General features: G+C 42.4%; 2 protein-coding genes across 7 annotated transcripts in view; one reads left to right on the forward strand and one right to left on the reverse strand.

Annotated features, from left to right (window-relative positions):
• The window catches only part of map1ab (microtubule-associated protein 1Ab), a 58380-nt gene extending 39967 nt beyond the window's left edge, over nucleotides 1-18413 (forward strand). The window contains exons 4-7 of the mRNA XM_020622623.1: nucleotides 535-672; nucleotides 1204-12379; nucleotides 13387-13619; nucleotides 14243-18413. Of these exons, the coding sequence (XP_020478279.1) occupies nucleotides 535-672; nucleotides 1204-12379; nucleotides 13387-13619; nucleotides 14243-14398 (11703 nt within the window). The 3' untranslated portion in view covers nucleotides 14399-18413. The remainder of the gene's footprint in view (nucleotides 1-534; nucleotides 673-1203; nucleotides 12380-13386; nucleotides 13620-14242) is intronic.
• Nucleotides 13579-24018, reverse strand: part of ppip5k1b (diphosphoinositol pentakisphosphate kinase 1b) — a 54983-nt gene continuing 44543 nt past the window's right edge. For all 6 annotated transcript variants that reach the window (XM_020622644.1, XM_020622726.1, XM_020622707.1 and 3 more), the window contains one exon: nucleotides 13579-13657. In XM_020622644.1, coding sequence (XP_020478300.1) covers nucleotides 13614-13657 — 44 coding nt within the window. In that variant the 3' untranslated portion in view covers nucleotides 13579-13613. The remainder of the gene's footprint in view (nucleotides 13658-24018) is intronic.

Genomic DNA, 24018 nt, shown 5'->3' on the forward strand with positions numbered 1-24018 from the left:
TAGTCAGTGCTCTTCAAGTATGTCATGGAGATACTTTCTAAATTACAAAACATTTCTTTAGTGTTTCACTACAGCTGTTTCTTGTACTCATCAAGGACATACTGTATATGCCAATACTAGGATATTTGCAAGAGGCTTATGGTAAATAAGATACTTTATAAATTTGTTCAGAATCATGATTTAAATGAGGCCCCATCTGATCTAAGAAAATGAGATTCAGTCCCTGCTTTCAGTATGTGTTAGTTTTTGACATATCAATCAGTACCACTGATGTGTTGACATTAGACACCCTGCAAATCCCCTGCTTTGTACTGGTTTTAAATACTGACTAATATACAGTAATTACAGGACTGATTACCTTTGTGTCTATTAGATTTTTCTGTATTTTGTGCAACACAACCTTGACACAAATATAGTGCCTCTTCCTTTGTCAGCGATGCAGGTATTTCTGTTTCCATCTTGGCAGTGTTGTCTCTCCTCTAACTGTCCTTTGTATTCCTCTGTCTGTCTTGTCTGGGTGTGTCTCTGTGCCAGATCCAGTCTCTAGTCACAGATCCTGCAGGACACAAGCTTCTGGTCTTGAGTGGCCAGAGTTCCGATCACGGCGGCCTCCTTCTCCAAACTGGGGTTTTCACCTATCAGACCTTTTCATGTATCTTTACTGATCCTGGGGTGAGTCAAATCCTCCAACACTAACACCAGCCTGATCGAAAACATATACTGTACATTTCTGTACATGAGAAAGAATCAGTACCTGCTTTGATACGTTTTAGGAGGTTATTTATATATTCTTAGGAACAGAATCAACACATTTAACCTTGGATAAGTTAATTTATATGGCACATTTTCATACACAAAGGCAATTCAGTGTTTCACTCAATGCACACAAATAAACAATTACATAACAGCACAGAGTAACAACATGCAAGTGTAGATACCTAGTACTTTTAGGATAGCTGTGGCAGACTGTGGATTGTCATTGTTCTCAATATACTTCATACCCCTTTTCTTCAGTCTTCCCAAGCTTAATAACCTCTGAGTTCTTTAATACCAGAGGTGGGCGTACTTTTCTTTTGGAAAATTTGAAACACCGGTGTCTACACAGTCAGCTAAGCAGTCTTATTTGTTTGTGTTTACAACACAAATGCACCACATTTCTGCATGCATCACTGACTGATTTGTCTGGATGTGTCTGTCCTGCAGGTCAGTGAATTACTGGGCACAGCAGCTCCCAAGCAGCAGGCTACACTTACTGTGTCCTGCCGTGGGGAGGTGGGCTGGGGCTCCCTGGGACAGCAGCAGACCCTACGGGAGTTCCTGGAATACAAACTAAACCCTGAGCCCGTTCTCCCCAAAATGGAGGGCGTCACAGAGTTCACAGAGTACATCTCTGAGACAGTTGATGTCCCTTCACCCTTTGACCTTCTGGAGCCACCGACCTCTGGAGGCTTCCTGAAACTGTCCAAGCCATGTTGCTACATCTTTCCTGGTGGACGAGGAGACTCAGCCCTCTTTGCTGTGAACGGCTTCAACATCTTGGTGGATGGAGGTTCTGAACGAAAGTCCTGCTTCTGGAAGCTGGTTCGTCATTTGGACCGCATTGACTCAATTTTACTTACACACATTGGCGCTGACAATCTCCCAGGTATCAATGGGCTTCTTCAGAGGAAGATAGCAGAACAGGAAGAGGAGCGGTCTCAAGGCTCCACCAACTATAGCGACTGGATGAAGAACCTAATCTCTCCCGAACTAGGTGTGGTGTTCTTCAACGTACCAGAAAAACTCCGTATGCCAGAATCAAATCTGAAAGTGAAACGCAGCATCGAAGAAGCCTCGCTGACTTTGCAGTACCTTAATAAATTAGGAATCAAACCAGAGCCGCTCTTTCGAGTTGTCAGCAACACTCTTGAGCCTATTACTCTGTTCCACAAGATGGGAGTGGGCAGGTTAGACATGTATATTCTCAACCCTGTCAAAGACAGTAAAGAGATGCAGTTTTTAATGCAGAAGTGGGCTGGCAACAGCAAGGCCAAAACTGGCATTGTGCTGCCCAACGGGAAAGAAGGAGAAATATCTGTGCCCTACCTGACATCAGTTACAGCCTTAGTCGTCTGGCTCCCCGCCAGCCCTGCAGAAAAGATTGTAAGAGTGCTGTTCCCTGGGAATGCACCACAAAACAAGATCCTGGAGGGGCTAGAAAAATTAAAGCACCTTGACTTCTTGCGCTACCCAGTAGCCACACAGAAGGACATTGCCTCAGGAGTTCCTCCCTCTGTTATAAAACAAACCAAGTTAAAACAAAGAACAGACAGCAAAGAGAGTCTTAAATCCTCCCCGAAGACGATTGCAAAGGTTGCAAAGAAAGAAACCGAAGGACAAGATGTGTCAGCCCCCACAGAGGCAAAGAGAGACTCTGTGAAAGAAAATATATCAGAGAAAAAGGAGGAGAAAAAGCCTACCAAGACTATAAAACCTAAAACTGAGGTGCCAGAAAAGAAAAAACTCTTGAAAGAAAAATCCATTAAAAAGCACTCAAAGGAAAGGGTGTCAAAAATGGATGAGAAAAAGGACAAGGAAAAGAAAGAGATCAAGAAAGTAAAGAAAGATGACTCGGTTAAGAAAGATGAAAAGAAAGATGTTAAGAAAGATGTTAAGTCCAAAGAGGACAAAAAGAAAGAAACATCCAAACCTGAGCTGAGAAAAATTACAAAGCCTGACCTAAAACCACTAACTCCAGAAGTCAGGAAGACATTGCATAAAGCTAAAGTGTCAAGTAAAGCCAAGACTGGAAAAATCAAAGCAGCAAAAGTTGAACCTGCAGAAACCAAACCAGAGGAGCCAAAACCTGAAACTATTCAACCTGGACCAGTAGCTAATGGAGCTGTTGAGGGCATGTCTGCTCCCTCCACACCTGAAGACCTCACCAAGGACTTTGAAGAATTGAAGCAGGCTGAGATTGTAGCTCTATCAGCAGAACCACCGGTCGGCGTTGAAGTTTCATCAACACCAACAGCACAAGAGGAGGAAGCACAAGAAACTACATCTGAAATTCCAGCTGGCACAAAGTCTCCTGAAAAGGGGTTATCAAGCCCAGAAGTGAAAGCTGAAGTTGAAGACAAGGACAGGAAGTTGATACAAGACAGAGACTTGGAAGAGGCTCAAAAGTTTAAAGACGAGGGAGCGGAAACTCAGGATGAAGAAGAGGAAGAGGAAGAAGAAGCCCCAGCTGCTAAAAAGAAAACGGAGGAGGAGGAAGAGGAGGATATGGGAATAGGTGAAGAGGAAGATGAATCAAAATGGAAGGAGGCCAAGGGCAATGGGCTTGACAGGAAACATGAGATTGAAGAAATGGAAAAATCAGAAAATCTCTCAGCTGAGGTTGTAACAAAGGAGGAGCTATACATGACTCCATCTAAGGATGAGCAAGAGGGAGAAGAGGAGGAGGAGGCAGTGGAGAAAGCTGAACTGGAGGAAGTGGAGGATTTAGATGTAATAGCAGATGAAGAGATTAAAGTCAGCCCTGACGATGCTGCTGAAGACCTGAAAGTCACTGAAAGCAAAACTGCTGAAATCCTTACTACAACCAAAGATGATGAGGAAGAGGAGGAAGGCTACCTGTCACATGTTGGAGGACCCACGGCTCCCATAACTTCAGTCGCTCAAGGAGCCGCTGAACCCGTCTCCTACATCCAAGATGAGACCATCCCCGGCTATTCGGAGACAGAACAGACCATCTCTGATGAAGAGATTCATGAGGAGGCAGAGGAGAGGGTACCGCACCTTCAATATGACGTCAGTGCTTATGACATCTCTGTTCCAGATCAAACAGGATCATTTGTAAACATCCATGGCATGAGGGAGATGCAAGCTGCAGCAACGACTGAGAAGGGTTTTATCCTGGGTGTGCAGGAGCAAGTATCTGCATTTACCAACATCATCACAGCTCCTTTGGCAGAAGAGGAGCATGTATCATCTGCAACATCCATCACAGAGTATGACAGAATGGCCTCCTTCCCCACTTCTATCGCTGAAGACCAATCTGTAGCATCTGTTGCAGCACCTCCAGCTGAGGAGGAACCCAAAACCCCTGCTCTTCTGTCAACTCTGTCTGATGCTACACAAGGCAAAGAGCAGCCACGCTCTGCAGGAAGCTTTTCACCGCCTTCTTTAGAAGATGACAAACAATCCAAGTCTCCACCTGATGACTTACAGCTTCCTGATGCAGATGTGAAGATGGCAGTTAAAACTCCTGATTTTCACGATGCAGAGGAGGAAGAAGAAGAGGAGGAGGAGGAGGAAGACCGAACTCCTAATGTTGACATTTCACTTGAAAAACTACAAGAGGGCTATGCTTCATCCCAAATATTACAGGGTAAAGAAAAAGACGAACAGCTTGCTGGCTCAGTGTCTCTGGTCTCAAAATCTATACACGATACCAAACCAATCCCTCTTCCAGTTGAAGAGGAAAATATAGATGCAGTTGCACCTAAAGACATTTCATCTGTTGTGCCTACTAGACCTTTTGGATCAGACTCAGTAACTTCAGAGAGTGAAGACCGTTGTTTCAGTCCAGATGACATCACTGTGAAAATGGCCTCCCCTCCGCAGTCTGGACACTCAAGTGCAGCTCACTCTCCAGTTCATCAGTCAGCAGTGGAAGACAAAATGAAAGCCTTCCCTGATTTGGAGCTGCAAAAACAAGATGAGCTCTCTGATGTAGTCACAACAGCTGAAGACAGAACGAAAAGGAAAGATGAGGCAGAATCAGAGATGCAAAAAGATGTTGACAAAGAGAAAGCAGACCAGCATGAAATAGAAGATGCAATTTCTTTGGACAAATCACCTGAGATGGATATAAAAGCTGCTCCAGTGATGAAAGATTCAGATAAAGATGCTCATTCAGTGCCAAAAGATGAAAGCAAACAGGCAGAAACAATTCCTGTTGTTGCTGCACCTTTAACAGACTTTCAGCCACTTGTGTTAGAGAGGGATTCCCTCATCTCATCTGGTCAGCATGACCAAGACAGCGGTGGAGTCAAAGAGAAGGAACCTAAAGTGCCTGTTCCAGGTAAATTTCCAGAGAGGGAGAGTCGTTTCCTGGATGATGACGATGACCACAGGAAAGACGATGATGACAAATCTGCAGTTAGGACCATCAAGGCAGAACAAGAGAGAGAGCCTGACAAAGACCATACTCTTGAGGTCAAACAAATCAAAGATGAGCAGATGCAGAAAGATACCAAACAAGATGATTTTGACCCTAAAACCAAAGGTGAGGTTAAGGAGACTGAGGTTAAGAAGGATGGTGTTACTGATAGTAAGAGTTTGAAAGAGGAGAAGAAAAAGGAGGATACTTTTGATATCAAGTCTATAAAGACCGAAGAAGAAGAGATCAAAAAGGCCCAAGCCATAGATTTCAAACCTGTTAAAGAGCAGGTGGAAAAAGAAGCTAAAAAGGATGATATACCCATTACTGGGCCTATTAAAGATGATGAGAAGAAAAAGGAAACAGAAATATCTGACATCAAAATGGTTGAGGATAAAAAAGAAAAAGAGATGGAAAAGACAGATGTTTCTGCTGCCAAGCTTTTTTCAGATGAGCAGAGAGAAAGAGAGACAGAGATGGATGACATCACTGTTGCTAAACTCACCAAAGAAGAAGAAATTATTAGTAAGAGTGATACATCTGCTCTTACCATGGAAGAAGAAAAGGGACAAGAGATTTTTAAAGAAGCTTTCTCAGCCATTAGTCTCACCAAGATGGAGGAAAAGGACATAACTGTGAGTAAAGATGATAGTTCTGACACCAAACTTTCCGAGGAGCAGGACAAATATGTAGCATTTAGCAGGGATGATGCTCATGCCTTCAAACATACCACAGAAGAGGACAAGAAGGAAGATGCAAGTAATGATGATATTGCTGCTATAAAGGTTATCAAAGCAGAGGAAGAAGATAAACTGCCTAGTAAGGAACCAACACCTGAAGAAGAAAAGTACCAAGAGGAAAGTCAAGAAACTGCTGCTGCTTTTGAAGTTACCAAGATGGATGGGAAGCATGTAGTAATACATAAAGATGATGACTTCTACACATCAGCCAAGGTAGAAGCAAAAGAAACTCTTAAAGATGATGTCAAACTAGTCAAAGGAGAAAAGGAGCAAGACACAAGCAAAGGTAAAGATGTCACTCCTGCTGTCAAGCCCACCGAGATGGAGGAAGATGATGTCAAACTATCTAAGGATGAAACAAGCATGAAAGATGACGCTTTTGTTGGAAAAACCCCTATGCAAGACAAAAAAGAGAAAGAAATCAGTGAAGATATTTGTGCTGTCAAATCAAAACTAGAGGAAGAAAAGGAGAAAGCAGAGTTAAAGGAAGAAACCGCCACTGTTAAACTGCCTGAGGAAGAAGAACTGACGATTCAGGATCATATTGCAGATATCAAACCCATCAAGGAGGAGGAAGGCAAAGACACTGTTGGTGTAAAACCCTTCATAGATCAGGAGGATAAGGTAGAAGTAAAAGAAGTACCAACTGACTTTAAGACTAAGGAGGAGGAAAAGGAGAAAGAAAAGACTGATAAAGGAATGGAAAAAATTGACATTTCTGGCAAAGAGATAATAAAACAGGAGGCTAAAGAGCTGGAAAAGGGCGATATCTCTGACCACAAACCCATTTTGCAGGAAATTAAGGATAAAGACACTGAAGAGGGTGACTTGAAAAAAGAGAAAGAAACTGACACTACTGTTGAGCATCCCAAGGATGTGAAAGAGCCATCTAAAGTTGAAACCACTGAGGAGCAAATGAAAGATGCAGCCACACCGGGAACCCCTGAAACTGAATCCATCAAACAGGAGACAGAGAAGGAGACATACACTCCAATATTAAGCACCAAAGATGAGAAAAAGGGGAAAGATGATTATCCTTCGGAGTTTGAATCTAGAAAGGATGATAAAAAATGTGAGGTTGATGAGCATATACATGATGAAAGCTCTGATAAACCTCCTGGAGCTGCATCAGCAGAAGAGCAGAAAGACTTTACTGTAACAGCTCCAAATGAACCCCTAGAACCAGCACAAGACATTTGTGAGTCTCCGCTTCACATCCAGGAGGAGAAAAAAGAGAAAGAAACAAAGGTCTTTGTTTCAGAAGAGAAGATCGAGAAAGAAAAAGATGACACCCATGTTGCTGAACTTAGCAAAGAACAGAAAATGGAGAAAGAACAAGAAAAAGAATATATATCTGATACAAAGACAGATGTGATCACAGACAAAGAAAAGTATGACTCATCTGACGCAGACCACACCAAGGAGGAGAAATGGGAGAGAGAGGAATTACAGGAGAAAGACCTGGACAAAACCATTAAACAACCTGCACAGACAACATCTAAAGAGGCGGTGATGGCATCCAGGTCAGACTACAAACCTGCATTTGTGGTTCAGTCTTCAGACGAAGACAGAGAAGACGAAGACGAAGAAGATATTTGTATGGGAGGAGCTGGCTCCAGACCTTTGTCAGTAGAGCCAAGAAAATCAGACCATGACATCTCCTCTGCAGGTCTGCCGTTATCCCAAATTGCACAAACAAGTGACCAGACTAAACCACCAACATGTAAGCAAACACTGATCATACCTACGCTTACAATGCAGGCACCGTCTTTTGATGAAGATGTCAAAGAGTTTGGCAAAGAAGAATTCAGAATTTCACCAGAGCCAGACAAAGAATTTGTTAAAACAGAAACGACCCCTGCACCTCTCTGCAAGCCAGAGCCCTCCTTTGATATTGTCATGTCAGAGGAGGAGACGACCTCCATTCCACAACAAGAACCTTTTTCTGATATTCCAGCTGCCAAAGCAGAACCCGTGTCAGACTCAACTGAGAAAAAGCCTGGATTGCCAACAGTATCAAGCACTGAGAGCCAGTCTGATGTGGAGGAAAGACCACAAGAAGAGAAACAGATACCAGCTCAGACAAGTTCAGGAGTTACTGGTACAGAAAAGATGAAACCTGATGAAAAACCAGGGAAGGAAGCAGAAAGGGAGATGGAGGGAGAACGAGAGGTGGCTTCTCCAGGATTGTCACAACCTTGTTTGTATTTTACATTGGACAAAGATTCTGAGGATGTGAAACATGGTGATGCTGTAAAATCGGATGATTCATGTGAAAAAAAGAGCTCAGAAAAGGAAATAGTCAGTGGAAGCCTCCAAGATGAGAAGCAAACCTTTGGTGCATCCAAGTATGATCCGTACGAAAAGCCCATTCCAAAAGATTATGACTTGGACTCAAGAGAAGAAAGTGAGGTTTCTCTCAGGTTTGATCAGACCTCTGACATCGGTATTGATGACAACAGAAGAACAAGCCAGACAGAGGCTGGAGGAGCCATGCTGCTACTGGACGATCAATACAAAGAAGAGCCTCTGTCCTTCAGTAGAGTTGACTACAGCCCACTGTCCCTTACTGAGAGCGAAAGAAGCAGCCACCATAGTGGAAGTGCCTCCCCTAAATATGAAGACCGAGAGAAAGGCCAAGAGGAAGAGAGTGAGCGAGAAGAAAGACCAGATACACCTTATGTTGCCAAGAGCTTTTCCTCCATAGACATGCAAGACAACAAAATGTCCCAGGCTGCTGAGTCATATTCTTTCAGTCCCAAAGAGGACAAACCTGAGAAATCACAGAAAGAGGAGGAAGACATAAAGGAAAGTGATGCTGCACCAATTCAAACAGGAGCAACTGGAGAAAGTGATAAAGTTTCTACTAGTGCAGGCATATCATTAAGACAAGAAACACCCTCTCCCTCCTGGAGCCAATCAGACCTCGGTAGACAGGCTTCAGCTACTCCCACAGCTTTTGGAGAATTCACAGAGAAGACGACACTGGAAAAAGAGAAGGAAATATCTAGCGAGTCACTTAAAGACAAAACTGAGTCCCCTGATCACGAAAGAGAGGGCTCTTCATCCGGTCGACACTCACCTGCAGAAAAGGACATTTTACCTCAACAAACATCACCCCTAGAGAGGGAAGAACGAACTGATTCACAGACACCCCCTTCTGCCTCATTTTCAGAACATGAAATAGATGACAATGTTCTTACTACTGATAACAGTCAAATTAGCAGCTCTGCCACTGGTAAATCCATGTTTGACCTCCCTGAAGGAAAAGAGAGCCTGATTGATAAACGTTTACTTGTAGAGGGAGAAGATTTCAATGTTGATGATGATGAAGATGAGGATGAGGAGGAGGAGGAAGAAGAGGAATTAAGTGATGTAGATATGGAAAAGGGTGCCAGAGAACAGTCTGAAAAAGAAATGTGCAGATGTAGCTCTGATGACAGTGCTAGGTTAGCCGAGGTGGAAGACTCAAATAAAAAGCCTGAGTCAGGCTTCCTTAAAGAGGAAACGTTGTGTGAACCAGCACTTGATGATGCCTCAGCTTCTGTAGCCACAGAGGCAGACAAGCAAGATGTGACTAAAAAACCACCGTCTCCTGAAACAAAAACACTCAAAGAAGATGATATGACTGCTGATACTGCCACATCCAAACCTCCTGGGACTGAGAGCGTAGATGTAGGTAAAACAACTGCATCACCGGGTTCAAGTGCTCTCAAGAAGGATGAAAGCTGTTTTACTACACCAGATGCCCAAAAGCTTCTTGAAACAACGAAATCCGAGGACACACACAAAGAGCATTTGTCTCCTGAACCAACCACAATGAGAACGGCAGAGGATGTAACTTCTTCTTGTGCAGTAGAGTCAAAAAAAGGAGATGAAGACAAAGTGTCTTTATCTCCAAGCTCTTTAACAAAGGAAACTTGTCAACTAACTTCCATAAGCAGTTTGACAGGCAGCTCTTTACCACCTGACAGTTTAAGCGAGTCCAAACCTACATCTAGTCTTTTCACTCTGCAAACAGGCAGCTATGCCGATATTGGGCAGAGCAGCGCTGGAGATTTTTCTGAGCATATTTACAGTGAGGAGCATCAAGTAGAACTGAAGGAAGATAAGAAAGAAACCCTCAAGTTTTCAGATGCCTCCCAACTACCTAAGCCAAGCGATGATAAATATTACAGCCAAAGAGACGAAGAAAGTGTAGATGAGAGGCAGACCCCAGATATCACTGCCAAACACGAGGCTACTACCTCACCAGCTTGCACATACACCACATTAATATACTCCACGTCAACATACTCCTCCACAACATACTCATCCTCAGCCTCCACTTCTGCCCCTTTGAGCCAACAGTTTAAAGAGAAATTTGAAACTTTCAAATCAAGTTGTGAAGCACCTCAAGCCAAAGCAGAGCCATCGTTCATGACAGTGTCACCAAGTTCGTCCTCTGGAGGATTTCAGAGAGATGAATACATGGAGGTGATGACAAAACCTGCAACACAAGCGTCTTCACTCAGTCAGTTTCAGGAGGCCAAACCGCCATCTCCAATCTTGCATACCATTGCCAAACAAACTGAGGATCAAAGTGGTTCTGCAAAGCCTGAAACAGACACAGAATTGAGCTTTTATATGCTAGAAAGTAAGATTACAACATCTACCACAGCACCATCTCTGCAAAGTACCAAACCAGTAAAGGCTTCAGAATGTTTATCCTCATCAGAGGCTCACTTTGATGTCTCTCCCCTTCAAAGGGCGGACTCCTCTGACGGGGGGTCCCAAGGGTCAGCAGAAGACGGAGAGCCTGATTCCCTTGAAACGGAGGACAGCACCCTGCCTTGTCGTATTGAATGTCAAAAATTTAAAGTGGCTGAGCAAAAACAGACCTTTTCATCAATAACCGAGTCATGTGTTGCAGAAAGCACCATACACGCCACAGAGACGAAGACAGTCACCATGACCTCTACTACTGTGGCACCACCTGACGTCCAAATAACTCAACAGACAGCCTCAGTTACTCCACTGAGTGAGAGTGGAGCTAGCAAAACCTCATGTTCCATAGCAAAAGAGGATGCAGAAAGAAAGAAGAACATGTCAGAGGCAAAGGAAGAAGAGACAACTGGTGCTATTGCATTTTTAAAGGAAGCTGCTGAGGTGGCAGAAAAAGAAACCAGTGAAAAAGATGAAAAAACAAAGACTGCTGAAGATGCTGATGTCAAGCAGAAAATGGAGGAGAAACTAGAAGAAAAGACCGATAAAGAGAGCAGAGAAGAGAAGAAAGCTACAATGGATCCAAGGATGTGTGAAGAAGTAGAACTTGGAAAGGAAAGAGTAGAGGAGAAAAGTCTGTTGGATAACCCACCGGAGAGATTAGAAGTGAGAAGAAAGAGCAGTATATCTGATTGGGAGCTACTGCAGAGACCTGATGACTACCCAAGTGACCCTCCTCCAGGTTATGGTGATGATAATGAGCAGGAAGAGGAGGCAATGGAAGCGATGGAATGGATGGCCAGTGTCCATGGTACCTCTGTGTCCTCCTATCACACAGAAACATTTGAAAAAGAAGACAGGAAGATTGATCATCCCTCCGATTTGAACACCGGTGCTTCTGCCTCCTCTGCTTCCCCTCCAGGCTACTCTTCCTGTGAATATAAACATCACAAGAGAGAACTTTCTCCATCGTTCATCAGTCCCAGCCCTCATGAGCTCTCCAGTGATGAGGGCGAGGAGGACAGCCACAGTGACCATTCCCAGGACGATGACTATGACGATCAGGAGCAGCATTCCATAAAAAGGAGGTCGCACAAGCAGAGGCGCCACCACACTCAGAGTTACCATGGAGACGCAGAACAGGGGCCACACCAGCTGTTAGGCGCCATGTCATCGGGTTTGGCTGTGACCTTAGCTGGAGAGGAGACGCCGCCTACATCAGTGAGTGAATCGTTGCCCTCACAGTCGGATTCTGACGTGCCTCCAGAAACCGAGGAGTGTCCATCCATAACAGCTGAAGGAAATCTGGATTCAGACGAAGATGCTGAACATCTGCCAGTGGACAAGTCATCTGCTTCTGGAGCTGGAGGCGGCCATCATCCTCCTTCACCAAGATCAGCTCAGAAGACCCATGATCCTCTCCCAGAGCCGATAAAGGACCCTCTTCCTCAACCTCCTCACCCGGATGTGTGCATGGTAGATCCAGAGGCTCTCCTCAATGATCACAGCAGCACAGAGAAACTTCTCAAGAAGGAGCGCAAGACCACCAAGGGCCTCAGAAAGAGCAAACCCAAATCTGCTTCCCCTGCTCGAAAGGGAGAAGTCAGGAAGAGGTCCTCTACTCCAGTGAAGCAGACTAAGGAGTCCACCTCACCAAGGTCAGCCTCTCTCAGGAGGAGGGACACAGAGAAAAGCTCCAGGCTGATCAAGATGTCTGAGAATCAGGGCTCCAGAAGTGAGATCCTCAGTCCAGGGAAAGGCTTGGTCAATGGTGTCAAGAGCAGTTCAGGTGTGTTAATATCTTCACAGCCTGCGACACAACACAACTTAAAAAACAATTCTTGGGCTGGTTTAAACTGCTGGGTCATATCTGAGTAAAATACTTGCTTTTTGATCTTTTCAATAATAAAATTTAAGTCAGAAGTAGGAATTAAGATCCACAGATGCATCCCCATCCCTCCCTCCTGCCAAGTACATTAGCATGTTAGCATTAGCTTGATAAGATCCAACAAACTAGCCTTATATTGTATATGAACAAGATTAATTACTGTCTATTTTCAGAGCTTAACAAAATATATATGGGATGATGAACAGTAACTAGCTGTGATAAACAACAGGGCTGCTGATACACTCCCAAAGGAGAGAGACACCCGAGGAGCCTCTCGTAGTAACGCCGCTAGCTTAGCTACAAGACAGTGACGCCCTCAACGGGCCATAAACAAGCTTGTGATACGAGCTTCAGCAGAGGAAGTCCGACGGCAGCGTCTCATGGCTGTTAGCTCTGAGCCTGTCCATGCTACACTGAGCAGTGGCCAGTGTCCCCCATGTCCTCTGACCCTCCACATCACACATTACTTTATATTACACACCCCCCACTTGTTGCTCCCTCACTCCTTTGTTGCATCTACTGAGAGATTAAAATATGGGTGTGTCTTAAAATTACACAGTCATACAGAAGTATATGCCGCTTATGAAATTTGTTCATATGCTGTTTGGTTGTTAGAAATTCTGTGCACTAGAGACTAACTGGTTTGTCTGGCTACTCACAGTGTTTATTGTGGATTGTGTCATTAAAACGTGCAGGCAGAAGATATAATGTATCTGCAACATCAATACACTGTGGTCATATTTGCTGAATAATTTACTTTTAAATATAAATCATTTAGTGAATAGAATATAATTGTTCAGTGGAGAAAAATGCTGCTAAAGTCTCTCTGCTTCTGCAGTGCAATTTTAGTAAATCATGATGATACTGTTATTACACTAATGATGGTTTGTGACTCTGTTCTTATCCAGGTAACAACTCACAGAAACCTAGCACAGCCGTCCCCCCTGGACCACCCATCTATGTCGACCTGGCTTATGTACCCAACCACTGCAGTGCCAAAAATGTGGATCAGGAGTTCTTTAAGAGAGTGCGGGCTTCGTATTACGTGGTGAGCGGTAACGACCCAGGCAGCGGAGAGCCCAGTCGTGGAGTCCTGGACGCACTGCTGGAGGGCAAAGCTCAGTGGGGCTCCAATTTACAGGTATGCATCCTCCATTTCCATCAGTCCAGGCACATAGTCTGTTGGTACATAAACACAACTTGTCATCTTACAATTTGGTATCTGTAAAGGTTAAGAAAAAAAAACAACAATGTTAGCTTTGTATGAAACCAGCCCAGTGTTTTAGTCTTTGCACTTTGCTAAGATAGCCAGCTGCTGGCTCCTGCCACACATTTACATAAGTCCTTTTCAGACATGCACTGGAACCCTGAAATTATCTAGACATTACCTGGAGGAGCTGTGTGTGAAAACGCAAAAGTCCGAGTCATTTGACCCTGAGATTAAGTGGATTTCACTCTGCCAGTGCCCTAGTGAGCCACAGTATATAGTCTGTCGGGTAACTAGCGCAAAATTGGAAGAATACAAACATCAGATGGTGAATAAAAACATCTATTTAAAATGAGGATGCCAATGAAAGTATCTGACTGGAGACACGATGGGATTCATGAGCTTGTTATTACGAGCCGGCACCAGAATCATCAGACGGCAAGAGACTCGGTTGTTTATGACCAAATTAGAATCTGGCTATCTGCACATTTAAGCCCATTTCCCAAATTTCTAAACTATTCTTTTAACGGCTGGTTTCCTTTTTGTGTCCACATCAGGTGACTCTGATCCCGACCCACGACACTGAAGTGACCCGGGACTGGTACCAGCAGACCCACGAGAGGCAGCAGGACCTGAACATCATGGTTCTGGCCTCCAGCAGCACCGTAGTCATGCAGGACGAGTCCTTCCCTGCCTGCAAGATCGAGTTCTGAGCTTCATGGGTCCTGCTATGCCTCCCCCACCCCCTCATCCTCCCCCTTCGCATCATCTGTTCTCACTGGAGGTAGAGTGAGTGCACTCTGCCTTTTCAAAGCTTGTCGCTCTCTCACGGTACTTGTCTCAAACACGACTCAGACTCTGTTACATCATTCTACTTAAAAGTCAAAACTCTGGATTGTTGCTTTCTGTGACAGTGGGGTCATCACGCCAGTCATACTCTACTCTTGTTTGTTTTCTTTTGTGAGTTAACTGTCTGCCCTAACACACGTTTTACTAGCCCTAACAGTCTGGGTGACAATTCTAATTCTTTTCAATAATATAATGACACTTGACTAACTCCTGTCTTAAAGAAAAATGAGCCTAATTATCCCACGAATGTTTAAAGCTGCAGTTGAACTATACTATACTATGTACAATAGTAAACTTACGGCTCCAATCACAGTTTAATCAGTAAGGAAATAGTCCAAGTGGTGGCAAATTTCTGATCCATTAGTGAACTTCTCTAAAGTGTCTCCAAAATTAATCAGTGGTCAGTTTCTTTAGATTCTATTTTTAGAAGTAGAAAATTTTCTGTTTAACTTATTGCTTTCTTTTGCACGGGTGCACACGACAAAATTCTTTGCAATTCTGCTCACGCTACACTAGTGTTTGGATTAACTCGATAATGGCAGATTGCTACCGTGTGCTAAAAAAAGTTCATGTCATTTGTGATGAACTGCCACAAATCTTTCTCCTCGGCTTTCACAGCTTAGCCAGCGCATGACGCTTACACTTCAGCTCAGACTTTCAGTGAGAGCACTTAATCCTTAATTTAGTCAGGCTTCAAATGTGGAATGCAGTATAGTGCAAATATGTTTCTACACTGTCTGGTTGTCTGTGCTCAAGTGAATTTAATAGGCACCAGGCGAAGGGCCAATGTTTCTGCACTAGTCATATCTCTGCTGGATGTAATGGTTCTTCTTTAGGTCTTTATCACAGGCTTTGTTAGTTCTATGTACTCCAGTATACACATAGGTTTGTTTCTGTATCGATACAGAGACTATGTAGTAAAGAAAAAGAAAAAAAAAAAAAGGTTTTTTTTTTTTTTTGTTATTATGCAGCAAATTACTATCATGCATTTGAGAAGACAGCTTAAATTAACATTTAATTTCCTCCTGTTCAGCTACATTGTCAGCACCACGGAGCGACGGGAAAAACAAGCAGTGATCTGTGACAAATGTAGCAACGGAAGGTCATCTTCGTAGGGAACAACACGCCAGAGTGAACTGTGACATTTGTAGTTATTAATGGGGTTATTTTACAGAAAGAAAATATGCGACGTGTGTTACAGGAGGCTTCTTTCATGTGCCTTTAGCTTTGGAGAAAGGGCGATATGTTAAGGATGTGTCAGCCATTTGAAGCAGCCAGAAATGGGTTAAATCAACCTTGAAACAGGATCAATCAGTTCATACAGAGATACTAAACTTACATTATTCAAACTTTGGAAATAACTGGACCTATAATCCAACTGAGCATTAATTCCTCCGCCTGAAATGCCACTTGGGGAAACATTCAAATGAAGGATCGCACCAAATAGGAACGCACTTTTCTGAGGTAACAGAGGTTAAATGTTGGGTTTTTGTCTGTGGTTGAAGCACAGAGTGTTAGTGTTGTTACAGAGAATAACTTTTCATTGTAATATAAAATAATGTGAAAGCTGTTCCTCCAAACTGAGCTTGGCGTTAGCGAGGGACGCCATCTTAATATGAAGCAATTACCTAATATCGATCCCTGAGTAATATTTATAGACTGAGCATGAATGTGATGATTTTACTGGACATAATTATACAGTCGGAATGTTGTACAAGTAGATTTGTGTGCGCGAGTATATGGTACACACTGAGTAGCTGTTTTTAAAGCGCATGGTTCGTCTCAAGGTGACGTGGCGAGTGCGTTTTTTTTTCCAGTGCGTTCACTGTGAAATGTCTTTGTTCACAGCCAGACTGGAGAGCAGCTCATAAGCTCACACTCAAGTTACACCAGGCCAAGTTTGATTTCTTCATTTATATCTGAATTTTAACAGCAACTGATTTACATTTGTCCAAATTTGTGCAAAGTAGTTATAATTTTTCCAATTTATTTTTGTCTAAGATGGTCCATCTCCATCTTATCTTTGTTTTGTTTGGTTTTTTGAAGACTGATGAAGCTGAAACTAGGGGACGGACCAGGCTGGGTGAGGCCAGACAGAATTTGATTTTCATACAGGTGTTTGTTTGAGCTCTTGATGATGGATTGATTGTCAGGATGCTGCCAACTAATAGCAGGAGGACCCTCAACTTGCACAGATTAGCTTCACCCAGTTCTGTACCTCAATCTGACTCTAAATATAGATGACACTTGTCAGAAGACCAGAGCAATTTGTCAGCTTGTGCTAGCCTGGCACTGGTGCCATTTTCCTTCCCTCTAAAACACTCACACTATTTTATAGCTCATCTTAAAAAGCCTCCATATCCCTTGCTCCTCCTGGCCTTCCCTAATTTCAGATCAAAAATATTTGATTCATGGTGTTTTTTCTTCACTTAGCACAGGACACGTCATTATGCACCGCGTGCGGCTTGATGTGCATCTCGTTTGTCATGTTTCCGAGGCAGATGGATTTTTTTTTATCCACTGAGGGAGAATCTGAGTTTGATGCAGGTTAAATAGCTGGGTACGCACAAGTACACACACACACCCCCTAGCCTGGAGAGATTTTGATTAACTGTAGGACACAGGGGGAAACTCGTGTTTTAGTTCATGCTTAAATGTTTGTAAAATGATCAAGCAAAAAGTCCTTTTGTTCCCTTCCCTGATGCTGCATGGAAATGTGTCTGAAACACCAAGAAGCTTTTTAATGTACGGATCCGAATGTGTGGATGGTCTTATACTGTCTTTGAATAATGTTTTTAAGTTGGCAGATTCCAAATAGCCGGCCTTGACATGTTCAAGGCGAGTGCAAGAGCGCTGTGAAACCCTCAGCACTGAACTGTACAACTGTACAGAAGCCGAATGCACTATACGGGAGATCTATTTTTCTGAATGTAGACTTGGTACTACCATACGAATGCTGCTGGATCAAAACAATAGACAGAAAACCAAACAAAAAAAAACATTCACATCAGCCTAGGTAGAAATAAATGTCTTGTTTTAAGTTTTGACAAGTTGTCATTTCAATTCTGGTTCGGTTCCGAAGGTTTGATTTCTAAACTGAGATCCCATAATATGCAGTTCAACAGTAACACGGAAACAGTGCTAACTGCAGCTGCACCTTTTTCCTTTTTCTGAATATGACTTGAAACACATGCAGACTCAAAAGCATCATTAAAAGTAAACGAACACTCCTGTACATGTACACATACAGTATGTACTGTAAACAGATTTGTACATATCACTCTGGAAAAGACAAAGATACAGCAAACAATCCTCCTTGCAAAACCGGTTCATCTAAGCCGATTTTAGTGACAGTGCAATCAGAACTGCTAACGACTCTACAAACCAAGAAAACTACACAAAACACTGACGAGATACAGAAGGAAATACATGTCTTTCTGTTCAGTTTCATGGCCACACCTGCATTAAAATGAAGCTCACAGTATGGTGTCATCTGTTCATCTAATCTTTCTGCATGTGATTTATTTAGTTATAATCCTGAATGTAATTGTTTAACATGGAAATAATAATAAAAAATGCTATTTTAAAGAGGTATACTTGAAAAAAAGCTAACTGTCTTAACTGGTACTGAAATGACCAACAGTAATATAATACTGGGCTGTGCTTTTCATGTTTGCCCTAGATGCTGTATTGGTAGTTCTGTTTGATTCTCTCTCTCTTTTTTGTATTGTAATAATCTTATTTAAGTTTTTCTTCCTAAGCGCAATATTCAATATCTCTCCATCTCTTCAAATCTAACTGGTAAAACTAGAACTACTGCAGATTCATTGTAAAAGGGAAACAGCCTGGTGATCATCAATTAAAGTACATTTAAATCTGCATGTTTGCCTTTGGTGGTGTTTGTGTCCCTTTTATGGCTCATTTATACAGAAGGTTTATCTGAGAAGGAACTAATTCTATCCATCCAAATTATTAAAATGGATTTCAGTAATTACATTATTGTTATTATAGTATCTACCTTGAATGTGACTAAATGAGACGAGGATCTCTAACAGACTAACGGGAGTTCTGTCATTACGTTTGTAGAGTAAAGTAGGAATTCTGTGGGGTTCTTGTAAGGAGACGAATGGGGGCCAGATGTTTTGTCACGCTGAGAGATGAGACTGTAAATCAGAAGCTGAAATTTAAAACTGAAAGCTAAAGATCTTGAGCCCTGAAAAAAGTAAGTGTAACCAAACTATATTTAAGTGTATGAAACATTTTTCAGTTCAAATTAAATGATAAATTTATGGATTTTTAAAATTTTTCCCATCTTGTTTACACTTTATTTATTACTCTATTTAATTGATTGATCAATTTAGCACAATAAATATTTTTAAACTACAAGTCTTCGGTGTATAATTTTATTAATCTGCTTTTCTTGCCTGGGGACATTAACACAGTGGCCCTTATTCAATCGTGCTGCTTTCAAGAAATGTGGGAACTGGGATTAGTGTAACTCTACAAAACTTGCTGAAGCGAGTGTCATGGACAAAATTAAAGGCATGTTTTACACTTGACAGGGCACCAAACCAGGTACAAGAACAATCACTAACGTCGCCTTGCACGGCTTAACAGTTACATTTTTTCAGTACGGTGTTTCCCACTTCCACGCTTCTTAAACGTAGCACTAATTATCTAGTCCAGATGGGGGTGTGCGATCACTGTGGCTGTTTGGTTTACATGTACAGTGGTGTGAAAAAGTGTTTGCCCCCTTACTGATTTCTTATCTTTTTGCATGTTTGTCACACTGTAATGTTTCAGATCGTCAAACAAATTTATATATTAGTCAAAGATAACACAAGTAAACACATCATGCAGTTTTTAAATGAAGGTTTTTATTATTAAGGGAAAACAAAATCCAAAACTATAGAGCCCTGTGTGAACAAGTGTTTGCCCCCTAAACCTAATAACTGGTTGGGCCACCCTTAGCAGCAACAACTGCAATCAAGCGTTTTCGATAACTTGCCATGAGTCTTCCACAGCGCTGTGGAGGAATTTTGGCCCACTCATCTTGGCAGAATGGTTGTAAGTCAGCCACATTGGAGGGTTTTCGGGCATGAACCGCCTTTTTAAGGTCATGCCACAGCATCTCAATTGGATTCAGGTCAGGACTTTGACTAGGCCACTCCAAAGTCTTCATTTTGGTTTTCTTCAGCCATTCAGAAGTGGACTTGCTGGTGTGCTTTGGATCATTGTCCTGCTGCAGAACCCAAGTTCGCTTCAGCTTGAGGTCACAAACGGATGGCCGGACATTCTCCTCCAGGATATTTTGGTACACAGCAGAATTCATGGTTCCACTTATCACAGCATGTCTTCCAGGGCCTGAAGCAGCAAAACAGCCCCAGACCATCACACTACCACCACCATATTTTACTGTTGGTATGATGTTCTTTTTCTGAAATGCAGTGTTACTTTTACGCCACACATAATGGGACACACACCTTCCAAAAAGTTCAACTTTTGTCTCGTCTGTCCACAGAGTATTATCCCAAAAGTCTTGGGGATCATCAAGATGTTTTCTGGCAAAACTGAGACGAGCCTTTATGTTCTTTTTGCTCAGCAGTGGTTTTCGTCTTGGAACTCTGCCATGCAAACCATTTTTGCCCAGTCTCTTTCTTATGGTGGAGTCATGAACACTCACCTTAACTGAGGCAAGTGAGGCCTGCAGTTCTTTGGATGTTGTTGTGGGGTCTTTTGTGACCTCTTGGATGAGTTGTCGCTGCGCTCTTGGGGTAATTTTGGTCGGCCGGCCACTCCTGGGAAGGTTCTCCACTGTTCCATGTTTTCGCCATTTGTGGATAATGGCTCTCACTGTGGTTCGCTGCAGTCCCAAAGCTTTAGAAATGGCTTTATAACCTTTTCCAAACTGATAGAGCTCAATTATTCTCTTTCTCATTTGGTTTTGAATTTCTTTGGATCTCGGCATGATGTCTAGCTTTTGAGGATCTTTTGGTCTACTTCACTTTGTCAGGCAGGTCCTATTTAAGTGATTTCTTGATTGCGAACAGGTGTGGCAGTAATCAGGCCTGGGTGTGGCTAGAGAAATTGAACTCAGGTGCGATAAACCAGTGTTTTGACAGGGGGGCAAACACTTGTTCACACAGGGCTATATAGTTTTGGATTTTGTTTTCCCTTAATAATAAAAACCTTCATTTAAAAACTGCATGATGTGTTTACTTGTGTTATCGTTGACTAATATTTAAATTTGTTTGATGATCTGAAACATTACAGTGTGACAAACATGCAAAAAGATAAGAAATCAGTAAGGGGGCAAACACTTTTTCACACCACTGTAGTTTGACAAAAACTGACCGAGGGACCACGAATGTATGCACAAAAATACCACGTCAATCAACGCAGTCACTGTTGAGATATTTCAGTTTTGACTAAAATAGTTGATAAATGAGAGCAGTATGATTTTAGTTAACCTCAATCTGAAAAAGGTGTTCATTTTGTGAAATGACTGACATAACATTTATGTTTTTGGACTATCACACACATATAAGTTAATATTTCCTATACATGGACAGACTGAAGTCACTGTGCGTTGCTCAGGTGTTTTCATGCAGGTGACAGAATGGGGACAGTTCACACAACGTTAGAATAGTTTGTAGCCATCTGTCAGAAATTTGATTTTTTTTTGGTGACTTTTCCATCATTTTTATCTCAAATGTTACCTCAGAATAATACAAACAAAATAACACTGCATTATAGTAAAAAACAGAGGTCCTCCCTGTTCACTGAAGTTGCAGTGACTCCGTCTTTGTGCTTTGTCAGTTTCCTCACCCTGAAATACAAAGTGGAAAGTGCTAAGCTAACTCCTACATAGGTCTAACACTGTAGCACAGTGAGACACAACGTTGAGCTAAACAATGTTAGTGTGGTAACATGCCGATGCTTAGCAGGTATAATTTAACATTTAGTCTAGTAGGCTTGGCTAAGCAGCACCAAGGACAGTACAACTGAAGGGAGTTTCACCACTAGCATGTCTAAAACTACAGGAAATCCCTAGGAATCCTTGTGAAAGGGTCCATATGCAAAAGGAGAAGCAAAAATTAACTTGGCAGAAAAATATGAAAATCCTCCCCAAATATAAAAATAAATAAAATAGGCCTAAGTTTTAAAATTAGAATCAGTGTCTCCCAGATTACGCTGCACTTTCTCTACTCTGCAACATAAAACTGTAGGTTACTGCACACAGTGAATATGTTTTTACCAAATGTTGAAACAGACTACTTACCTGTCAATGCACAAGTCATGTACTATAGTCCTATGAAGACAAACCCCATCAGACATGACCTATTAAATAAAGTTTGAGCCACCACAAATAAATAACATATCACACTTCTGTGTGTCCCAGTTTTCTTCTACCAAACCGAGTTTGCAGTAAATCTGTAATATGAAGTAAGGAAATGAACTACTGGTGTCAGTATTGGAGACAACGAGTCAGATTGTTGATTGCCTTTACTTTGTCAGGTGTAAATATGAAAAAATAGCAGCTCTGCTCAGTTCCCCCTCCACACTTGCCAAGACAACTTAGTGGTTTTCCATTTGAACTCTGACTTAACTGTGGGGGAAGATAACAGTTCAGTAATGTGTGGTTTTTTTTTTTTTGTTTGTTTTGAATTTGGACTCCACACCTACACCTGAGGCTGTAACACTCGCTGCGTTTCTCTCAGCTGGTGATGAACGGCTCCCAATTTATCTTTGTCTCCTGTTTCACTGCTCCTCTGCAGGTACGTGTGTCAGCGCCAGGCCTCTCGCTGTTCTCCTCTCTGCACTCACAGGGAGACAAACAGAGTGAAAGAGAAAAACAAAAGGCATTTGTCCTGCTGCTCCCTCATTGCTGGCAGTCCATGGAATTGGATGCTACACTATTATATGTAGTTGGGGCTCTGGAGGGGCGATCGAGCATACACGCCGCTGCTGGCTGCCACATTGCCAAGCAAAACAACCTCCCTCCCTCCCCTCCATGCCTTCAGCCTTGTTACCATGACGACGTATTTTGACCTTGGAGGAGGCGGGTTATGGGGGAGCTGAAAATGTGAGGGTGTGAGCGCGGAGGTGGCACTGAAGATCTAACTGGACACCTTCCTGCCTGTGTCAGGTCTGGATGGAGGGTAATTCTCTCATCAGCACAGCTAATAATTACTCTCCTCTCCTGCCTTTCCATTCCACTGCTCTCTTTGCATTTATATTCCAGGAATTTAGCTGAGTGGAAGCTAAAGTTAAACAATAGAAAGTAAGTGGAGGGCTGAGGACACAGCGGCCTCCTACAGTTGAAAGAGCACAAAGGGGGCAGAGGATGTTAAATAAGAGCCGAGAGAAAACCTCAAGGGATTTTTTTTGAGCAGGTTTGGAAAAGAATTCCACCTCAGTGTGTTTCATAACTGCAAGACTGGGACTGGAGAGAGCTGAACAGCTTGGCTATTGTAACTATAGAAATTCACTATTTTATAACGTTCACTTCACAGGATCATTCGATTACATAATGCAGCAATTTTCTTTTGGGGGGCCCAGCTTTCCCTTTGCCTACTTCATCTACTTCTACCTGTATTTGAAATTAACAAAATGAACAGAATCAAAATGATACTTCACATCACCACTGACAAGTTAACAAGGAGCTCGCTGGTTTGCAAACTCTGTAAATAAGCAACCTGCCAATTTCTTCCAAAGTCCACGGGGCTTTGTGCACAGCAGCACTTCCTTTTTATTTGCATCTGTAAATCTGGAAGCACAAACTACAACAATAATCATCTCGTCCTCAGACATTTACCCACAGCTGGTAAAACCTAAACTTCCTGATCCCCGTCAGTCTCATGGCACACATTATCCCATGAAGCTTTGGGCAGCAACCTGGAGCCAAATCAGCACTCAGAGGTTGGAATTATGTATTGATTTTGTATATGCGGGCACAGACTTATAAATACATTTAGCATTCCGAGTACTGTGCATCTTTTTGGTGCAGGGCACACAACAGGTAACCTTCCAGGAACGTTTCGTGGAAGGTTACCTGAAGGTTAGTTTTGTGAATCCTTTACAGAACCTTCAGGGAACATTCCCTGAATTTACCAAACCTTCAGGGAACATTCCCTGAAGGTTTGGTAAATTCTTTCCAAAGTAACTTCCACATAACCCTCAGGGAACGTTCCCTGAACACACAAACATACTGGATAAATCCAGTGTCTAGTGAAAGTAAAACATCCTCATTATCCTTTACGGTTATAAAACTATAGTCAGCTCAAAGCAGATAAATGATGGAGTCTAGTGGTATTTTATTTAACTTAGTGACAACTGTATTGATGCTGTGTGATTAATTAAATGTAATTTCTGCAGTAATGAACAAAAATCTAACTCATTTGTGTTTTATAAAAAAAATCATAGAAGAATTGTATTTAAATAAAAATGCAAAACAATTAACACTAACTAAAATGCAGCAAAA

The sequence above is a fragment of the Monopterus albus genome, unplaced genomic scaffold (genome assembly GCF_001952655.1).
Source record: "Monopterus albus unplaced genomic scaffold, M_albus_1.0 scaffold7.1, whole genome shotgun sequence".
In the NCBI taxonomy this organism is placed as follows: domain Eukaryota; kingdom Metazoa; phylum Chordata; class Actinopteri; order Synbranchiformes; family Synbranchidae; genus Monopterus; species Monopterus albus.